Raw genomic sequence first — 9860 nt, 5'->3', positions numbered from 1 at the left:
TGTATTATGTGTTATTGAATTGTGCTAATCAAAATTATGACTGTTTAACGGATAGTTGTAGATATTGCTGAGAAATTTATTTTAATACCTTAAATATCCGCCAAATTTAATATGAAGTTCACGATTTCTTTTGCTATACCTACTATCAAATGTTTTAAACGTATAGAGTAAATAAGGTGCGCTTGAGTTATTTAACATCGTTAAATGTCATAAAACATTCCTTAACAATATTAACAATTTCAATAGAATTACAATCGATTTAAGCTGTGAAATATTAACAATATTAAAAAACGACATTTCTTAATTTCTTCGTTCGTGTACATCAGTTCTGAAAAGAAGAGCAGTATAATCAAATTAAGTAATGATATTTTACATAACAAAATATATAATAAAAATGATATGTTGCTTAACAATATACATTCGAAATAAATGAAAGTGATATTTTAGTTAACAATATATATACATTCGGAATAATAAAAATGGTTTAATTTTAAAAATTACAGTTTTGGAATTTTTATAAAATCACAGAATCGGAAGGTGAGGAATTTAATCAGAGTACATTTTTATTTGGAAGCACCTGAAATCGTGCTTACGAATCGCGATAATGGTCCGTCTATCAGCGTTCGTTACAGTCGTTGGTATTTGTGCGCTTCCACTTCCACGGAAAATAGCGCAAGCCTTCTCATTCTCATGTGCGGAGCCGTTCCAGTCGTCCCTTTGCTACGGAGTTGCACGGTTCGCGGCTACTATTTCTCGATCCTTTACATTTCGTAAACGTGTGTCTCCGATATCTGGCGTAGACAAGGCCATGGCAGCCAAACAACGTGTTTGTATTATTGGATCCGGGAACTGGTATGCTGAATATCAATATTTATATTTTCTACAACCGAAAAACGTCCCCGTCACAGAATTAGCTAATCTTGTTAAAATAGCCAATACTGCGATTGATTTCCACGTGCTGCATATAAAACCAGCCCGAAATGTCACGGACTTACAATTCTCCTCTATTTATCGTTCTTACATACAAAGTACTTCCCTATTTAGAGCCCACAATTATGATGTTTTTCTTTCTCAAAAGTTAAATATCAAAACAGTTAACACAATCTTTACGACCGTGTCAAAATTCCTCAAAGTAATCTCTCTCATATATTTACAAATCGATTACGGAAATAATAATATCAGCGCGTATCATGACAAATCATGTTGTGAATAATAAATAATCTACGGTGCACGGTTTAGATTACATTGCAACTTATGTTATTCTTTTAAGTAAGTGGTTGTTCGTAAAGAATCGATGAAAATCACACGTTGTATAATTAAATTAGACGAAGAAGCTTAATTAGAAAGCATAATTTTCAAAGAAATGGAAATTTCATTGATTTTTTTTTACTATATAGAAATTTGTGTAGATAATAAAGTTTCGTTAGAGTTGTTTTTTAATGGAGTTATTAATTTCGTATGTAATGTATTTCCTTTCGTTTTCCAGGGGTTCGGCTATCGCGAAGATAGTTGGAGCAAATGCTAGTACACAGGGCATTTTTGATGACTGCGTTACGATGTATGTGTACGAAGAAATCATCAACGGAAAAAAACTAACCGAAATTATCAACGAGACACACGAAAACGTGAAGTATCTCCCAGGCCATAAATTGCCACCTAACGTGGTAAGTATTTATTCCATTTCACGTTTTTTAACCAATTATTTACATAATTATCATAAATTATAACATAATTGTTTTTGACATGCAGTTTGAACATCTGCAAAGGGTAATCTTTCTTTTTTATACCTTTTAATCGACAGAATAAAATTATAAAAATTTCTATATTTCTACTTAAAAGTTAAAAATGTCATGAGACACTTTATTAATTTTTAACCAACATACAATTCATACTATCTTTTTATGTTGAACGATCTCATGTTATGCGTAGGAGTTGATTATAATATAGCAAATTGTGTACAAATACGTTTACAAATATAAATATTTATTTACTATTTCAATATATTCATCGCCATAGATTTTTATGAATAAATTAATACGACGATTTTGACAGATTAGTCCTATAAATTCCATTATTTATTTACATTCCAATCCAATATAAACAAAAACTTTTTTTTTTAATGAACAAATCAGACATTTTAAAATACTTACGTGTGTCTCTCGTTTTGAATGGCTACTGTAGATATACACTTCCACATTAAATGTACGAATACAAGCCTAATTCACGTTTACGTAACTCTCATGACTCTCGTGAGATAAGCAATATGTATGTATAATTTGTCTATACGTGTATACATCTACGCATGCATCTGAATATGTATACTTCATCTGCTTGAATTCTTTTCGTCACTGTAACCTCACTACGAACTCTTGTTTAGACTCGAAAGTAAAGATATATAATTTTGTAACTGAATAAAATAGAATAAAACCATACAACCAGTACAACTTTATTTATTATTATTTCGTTCTTTCAAAGCGCGTATATGTTGATACTTTGTTCTTAAAAAAAAAAAAAAAAAATGTTTTTCAGTTTCGCGTTCATCTCGTATAAATATGTGTATGACGTACTGCATTGCTATACATAATTACCAAATTTTCAATACCAATGACTTTCACACTGCAGAACCTTGACCGCGACCAAGGCGTCAGAGGTTATATTGATTCGTAACTCTGGATGCTTTATATCTATCATGCATCTTCACAACCTTCAATCACAATATCCAAATACGAGATTTAACAATTTCTTCTCAATACTGAACCGTTTAAACAAATTCCAGCGATATTCATTACATCATTTTGAGATTGGATTAATTATATTGTTATGAATGTATACAGTAATTATGTAGCAAAAAGTATTATTGGTATTTGTTAGAAAGTATATAAGTTTAGTATTGTCTTCAGATACATATGGTTAAAGTAAAGAATAAAATTTAAAAACGTAATTTTGTTAAAGTTTTTAAACAGTTTAACTTTGCCTTGAGTAGTCTTTTCACATATGTACGTCACGTATTCTCATTCACGTATATTTTAATGAAAAATAAAAACCTATCAGTTAGAACAATGCATGCTCAATATAATTAACAAGATATTTCTGGCAATTAAATTTTCAAGGTTCTAGAGAAAAATAAAAGGCAAAACATAGCTGATTGTTAAAGCAGGAGCTTTTATTATTTTCAACAAATGAATTGGCACAACAAAGATATATAATATAGAATTTTCAAACCATGCTAAAATGTATACCAAAAATACTAATCACATGTGAGAGAAAAATTCGATTATATAGTCTTGAAGATAATTCAGGCATCTTTTTTCCTCTATATAGCTTGGGAGGAAAGAAGGAACATATCTTAGGATTGAAAATAGTCTGTTATGCAACTGATACAGTCCCCCGCAAACGGGGAACTGACTTTGAGTGAACAATTGCCTTGGCATCCACTTTAAAATCTTATCCCGTACAAAATGAATAAATTACACATTTAATTCTCCTGTAAATCTTTGCTTATTTTAATGCGCACAATTATTGTGCTCTTTCAGAGATTTCTGAAGGACAATCATTGTTATTAATAAACCATAAATGGCATTATAACTATTTATAAATACAGTATTTTCATACTATTAATACTTAAGTATTTCATTTTTCACATCAAAGTTTTTATAAATTAAATTGACAAAAACAAAAGCAAGGAAAGAGTAATTTGCATCGTTTAGAATTTTAAACTCGGTAAGATAATGATCAGATATTTACACTTTGATCTCTTGAGATAAAAATGTCTCAAATTATTTTAAAAATCTAATCTTTCACAGGAGATAAAAGACATGATCGTATAACATAAATAAGCAGTGTTTGATGCACGATAAGAAGCTATTATCAGTTTTATTAAAGGTTTATCATGTAATTCCATACAATAAATAGTTTGTGCAATAAGCAATATAGCTATCATCAATAATTTTTAGATTTTTTATTTGATTGATGGTTGGAATGTATTTATAGCGTGATCGTGTTACTATGACCTGTAATTTGATCAAAACAACAGACCAGATACACAATAATTCCATGTTAAAAACAGCCATGCTCCTTGTGACAACTAAAAAGTTTTTGTTATTATATTTGCAAATTATATGTATGGAACGAAATAAGAAATGAAAAATAATATGAATTCTGTTTAGTTTTTCTACATCATAGAATGTGGTATTGCATTGGTTTACAATCCTACTAGTATTAGTAATTATGAATTGACATAAATATTTAAGGATCAGTAACAGGAAGAAACAAGGTATTTTTTGTTGCTTGCTAAACCTGTTTCCTGTATATTACAACGGGAGCTGTTTCGTCTTGTTTTATATTGAGCTGTTGCATTACACGCATTATTGCGTACATTTCTTTTTTTCTATGTATTATATTCATCTGTTTGAGAAGCTTTCACTTTAAGAGTCAATTACTATCCATTCATGGTTTATTATATTTCTTTCATCAAATAAGAAAAATATTTGAAACAGATCAACGTATAATTACACTTCTATGGTACATATATAAAAATTAATATATTATTTTCTAGGTGGCCGTTCCAGATTTAGTAGAGGCTGCAAAAGATGCTGACATTCTAATCTTTGTAATCCCACATCAATTCATTCAAAGAATATGTAAAACACTATTAGGAAATATTAAGCCTACAGCAGTTGGTCTCTCTTTGATAAAGGTATGAATTTAGCCTATTGGTACAGTTAAACGTCCAGGACTAAAGATATGTTTATTTGTTCCACAAAGTATATTGGGACTACCTACTGATAGAATATAATGATAACATGTATTCTATCAGTGGTATGTTAACGCAATCAAGACGTAAAGAACATATTGTTGTAAGTAAAACGTTGACTTTTAGTGACACTGCGTGTGAGGGTGTATAAGGGTTGAGAATTTTATTAAAAAATTTTCAGGACCCGTACCGATCCCGAACAAAATTCTCAACCCGTCCCAACCATCGGGCTTTCACGCACCTCCAATTATTCTATTATATATTATTTCAAAACACTAAAAATTCTCTGCTTTCAATGGAACTCTTACTCAATCAGATTCACCTTGTTTTTTGCTATTTGTATAAAATAAAGGTCTATTTATTGAATTAATATACACACAAAATAATTACTCTCACAGTTTTGCATAACTAAAAAATTTCTTACAGGGATTCAACAAAAAGGAGGGAGGTGGAATTGAACTTATTTCCCATATAATTGCAAAAGAACTGAACATTCCAATGGCAGTTTTAATGGGGGCAAACTTGGCTTCTGAAGTAGCTGAAGAGATGTTCTGCGAGACAACAATAGGTAATGTATAATCTATTTATAAAGTTTAATGTTTATAGCCTTAGTTTTATAGTCTCAAGGGTCTTTCTGAATTCCAACAACTGTTTAGAACTGGTAAAGAAGTAGTCTATATAGTAACAAAGACGAGTACCAGCTCAGGAGCTGAAAACATCACAACAAGTAACGTGGCATCAATGGATGCCGATTTTTAAAGTTTAATTTACGACTCTCTTTATCTCGAGGTTAAACCAAACTGTTAAAGCCGTCCCCGTATTAATTTACGACTCCGCTTATCTCGAGGCTCGGTTCGAATTGTCAAAGCCGTTCCCAAGATGTTAAATCAGAATACTCTTCGTTTGATCTCTCTGAATTGGAGTTACCAGATTGGCTAACAATTGGTCCCAATTATGCATTAAAAGCCACTTTAATTATGCCTGTGATCTTACGTCAATACATAAGTTAACTTCTGTTCTAAAGGAGACAGTTATTACTAGAACTATATTGTAGATAAAACTTTACTATGACCCACGTGCATACTTTCAACTCGTTCATTTTAATTAGTCGTATGTTACGACATGCTGAATGTGCAGTGTAAACATGGAACATAAAAAGCGCATTTATTGACTCATGCACGAAATGCAGTCTGTTTTATCTCTATTTAATAAAATTAGATCTTTCAATTAAATGTGTGAAAATATGTTATTTATTATATCTCATTTTCAGGTTGCAAAGACAAAAATATGGCGCTTATATTAAGAAATTTAATACAAACATCGTATTTCAGAGTTGTGGTTGTTGAGGATGTTGATTCAGTTGAGTGTTGCGGAGCACTAAAGGTAATTATGTTATGTATTTTAGTATGTCGATTCTGTAAACCAATGTTCGCGTACATGTGTAAAATGAGGTTCGTATATTTCCTTTGCTTTCAGCAGAATTTATTTAGCTCCTAAACAAGCTATTTTGTGTTAATCGATAAATTGATATAAAAATGTAAATCGCTTTTTTCAACAATTCTTGAAAACAAATTGTGTTCAGATTTGAACTGTTTGTTAATGTTTCTGCATTTAATTGTTAACAGAATATAGTTGCCTGTGGTGCTGGTTTTGTTGATGGTCTAGGATTAGGTGACAATACAAAAGCTGCCGTCATCAGATTGGGGCTTATGGAAATGATTAAATTCGTCGACATCTTTTTCCCTGGTGGAAAATTAGCCACTTTCTTTGAAAGTTGTGGTGTAGCAGATCTTATTACAACATGTTATGGCGGGCGTAATCGTAAAGTTTCGGAAGCATTTGCTAAAACTGGCAAGGTTGGATCAATAATAAAGATAATATATATAAAGTGTATTTACACTATTAGCAGCCAGTGTTTTTCTTGCAAATAATAAATATTCGAAAAATTAAAGGAGAAAAAATAATACGGTTATAAGATAAACTAATAAAAAATAATATTCAAAATGTTTTTTCCATTTCTGACTTTATATGATCTTGAAAGTCATTGTATCGTATACGAAGGATACGCTTTTATGTGGTATAAACAAAAATATAGTATTCCATTAAAAAAATTGAAGGTCACCTTCATTTAAAAGTATAGTGCAAACACCAAAAAAATTACGTACGCCATTACGTTACTTGCACAAAACAGTATTACTTTTTCCTCTTTACTTTTCTTTTTTGTGATATTTATTATTTGCAAGAAAAACACTGCCTAGTAATAGCATGCACACCCTGTAGACTGTAACCGAATTATATGGAATGCGTTTAAAACACAAATTTGATATTTACAGACAATTGCTGAATTGGAAACTGAAATGTTAAATGGCCAGAAATTGCAAGGTCCCTTCACAGCCGAAGAAGTAAATTACATGTTGAAACTGAAAAACATGGAAAACAGGTTCCCTCTTTTCACATCTATACACCGGATTTGTATTGGTGAGATTAAACCACAGGAACTAATTGGATGCATACGCAACCATCCAGAACACATGTAAGCTTAATTGTCTCCACTAAAGTAATGGTGGATTAATTAAAATATCTGACCTTTATCTGAATATGATATAGGCTGATAGTTCTTTTATTTGACGTATTGTACAATTTAATTTTCAAATTAGATTCCAAATATTTTTGTGCCATAATTCATAAAAAAAGAAAGAAAACGTTTAGCATATCAACAAAAGAATCTTATGTAAATACGTGATACGCATTAAAATTTATTCGTTGTGACTGCGATACAGTGCAAGGTATAAGCTCTTACGTTCGCAATTCGTTACAAAATTCAATATTTTAGTGAGAAATTTAAAAAGAAAATCTTCGTCTGACGTTGCAGTAATAATTATTTAAACCATGGTCCCGGTTATGCTAATATTGCTGTTTTATCTTCATTAATTACGAGATAATTGTATAGAGCTTTATGTAGTCACTAAAATAATTAAAACTAATATGTATGATATGTAAAAACGTGTACATACGTGTAAAAAAAAAAGATTAGTCATTGTGCTGTGTACAAGAAGAGTAGATATATATTTTTGTGACGAACTCTGTTATTGCATTTATTATGTACAAGATGAAACATTAGTTATTTTTATCAGTAAAGTATTTCATATACGTTCACAATGACTTTGGCGGCAAAATTAAAAAAATATGAAAACCGCTTTATATGTCATGAACAATTTTATTTTTTTATAAGAACCTGTGTGTAAAAGCCAAAGGATCCAGAAGAATTGTTTCAGTATGACCTGTGTACCGTCTATTAATCGTATGTTTTACTGATACAAATAAGTGTTTTAAATGGTAAAATTAGGTGCCTTATTTTGCATGAATATCTGTTGCTCTTATGCTTTCTGGGGTGTATGAAATTTCAACAAATTCAAATGTTTAAATAGAAAGCAACTTCTTCAAATACTATACAGATGTATAAGAATGCCTTTCATTAAACACATAGCAAATGAGATGTGTAACATATATCCAATGATTGTATTTTTAAAAGATGCGATTTCTTTTGCGTATTTCAATAAGAAAATTAGTAAATATAATATTATGGAATCAGAAGAAGAAGAAAAAGGAAGGAGGACCATGGTAATTAATCAATTTTATGATCATTTAATCGCTAATTTTTGAGATCATTCCTAATCTAATTGAAATGTTATTCATTTGTCTCTTTTTATTCAGTCCTTCGCATTATCGTCCATTGTATCATTTTATATGTATCATAATGCATAGAAAAGTATTTTCAATACACCCTAATAGCATCACTAGTTTCTTTAAACTAATAAATTATATTTAGAACACTACTGTACATGTTAGTGAAACATTAGTACCTATAATGAAATGTTACAGATGCCATATAAAAGCACAGTATGCGCTACTATATATTTTAATGAAAATTTTATCAGACATGTTATACAACATATAAAGATTTTACGAACGAACTTGTATCAGCGAGATTTTGTTGGTTATTGTAGGTTTTATGTACCAAAAAAATGAGTTGTTTAGCCACCTGTTAAATTGTAGATTATTGTAAATTGTTATTTTATGGAATCGAAGTTATCACAAACAATGTAATATGAAAGTTAAATATACGGCTGTTATTTATTATTTTACTTTTGTTTAGTTTAGAGTCATATTTGCCCTTATTCCAAAACCAACGCTCATGTGTATGTGAAAAATCGTGATAATACTGCCAGAACATCTTGTTGTAGTTTCGATTGTTACAATTGAACAAGAGTTTTCCCAATGTGTGTAAAATGTAATCTATGTTTACGGGTGTGACAATACATGATGTTCGGCTGTATCGTTCGTTGTTAATCAACAGATGTCTATTTTTAATTGTATTCGCTTATTTAGGGACGATGACGTTAACACATCAATGCTGCAACTACCTGCACCGAAATGCCATCTATGAAGATTATGCTAGAGGACACGGAAGAGGGATGATATGCGCGTATTAATGTCAAAAAAATTGTTATAAATTTATAGATTATTTTTGAGGTGTGATAGATGTTTAACATATGAAATATTCGATACCAATTTGATACGATACCAGAGAAAACAATTACTATAATCATGAGTATAACATTCTTAGTCTCGAAAAGCTATATTATTAATAAAGCCACCAGTTTTCATATTCTCTGTATGTTTTAAAAGTATTAGGAACATATATGTATAAACATAATGTAATAGATCCGTTTTTTTTACGGTCGCTATAGTTCAGAAGAAATTATAGTTTAACAGAAATATAGTTAGAAGTATATTTCATGTCTGTAAAATTACATAACATTTCTCGTTATCTGAAAGAATGATTATCTTTACATTTTCTTAGAAAATGAATGTGATCTATCTATATTAATTCATAGACATTTGTACATATCTATATTTGTAATTATTTCTTATAATTTTCTACATTTTTAAAAATAAATTTGTTTCTTGAATGCACATTGTATGACCCTTTATTTACTATCACTTCTATATTCGCTGTAGTATTATGCGGAAGGGGTTGCGATGAGTTGTTTAATTCATTGAATATGGTATAAATTATCAATTCAAGGTTAACGTATTGCATTGA

General features: G+C 30.2%; 1 protein-coding gene across 2 annotated transcripts; it reads left to right on the top strand.

The window, feature by feature from the left end:
- The first annotated feature begins 583 nt into the window (after positions 1-583).
- On the top strand, positions 584-9730 carry LOC143358593 (glycerol-3-phosphate dehydrogenase [NAD(+)], cytoplasmic-like). 2 transcript variants are annotated; one of them, XM_076795843.1, is made up of 8 exons: positions 584-852; positions 1487-1664; positions 4556-4696; positions 5180-5321; positions 6024-6136; positions 6379-6609; positions 7087-7286; positions 9143-9730. In XM_076795843.1, the coding sequence occupies exons 1-8, from the start codon at positions 605-607 to the stop codon at positions 9198-9200; spliced, it is 1311 nt and encodes a 436-aa protein (XP_076651958.1). In that variant the 5' UTR covers positions 584-604; the 3' UTR covers positions 9201-9730. The 2 variants fall into 2 exon arrangements, with proteins under 2 accessions (XP_076651958.1, XP_076651968.1); XM_076795853.1 differs by lacking the exon at positions 9143-9730 and having other exon boundaries at positions 593-852; positions 7087-8893.
- Positions 9731-9860: the final 130 nt, after the last annotated feature.

This window comes from Halictus rubicundus, chromosome 1, assembly GCF_050948215.1.
Source record: "Halictus rubicundus isolate RS-2024b chromosome 1, iyHalRubi1_principal, whole genome shotgun sequence".
Classification (NCBI taxonomy): Eukaryota; Metazoa; Arthropoda; class Insecta; order Hymenoptera; family Halictidae; genus Halictus; species Halictus rubicundus.
Note: the sequence above shows the minus strand (reverse complement) of the source record. Positions and strands in the feature narration are given on the sequence as shown.

Excerpts from the sequence above, each read along its gene's own strand:
- LOC143358593 (XM_076795843.1), top strand. The coding sequence starts at position 605 with ATGGTCCGTCTATCAGCGTTCGTTACAGTCGTTGGTATTTGTGCGCTT. Across the intron at positions 1,665-4,555 it reads ATAAATTGCCACCTAACGTG|GTGGCCGTTCCAGATTTAGT; the intron begins GTAAGTATTTAT and ends ATTATTTTCTAG. Across the intron at positions 6,610-7,086 it reads CATTTGCTAAAACTGGCAAG|ACAATTGCTGAATTGGAAAC; the intron begins GTTGGATCAATA and ends TGATATTTACAG.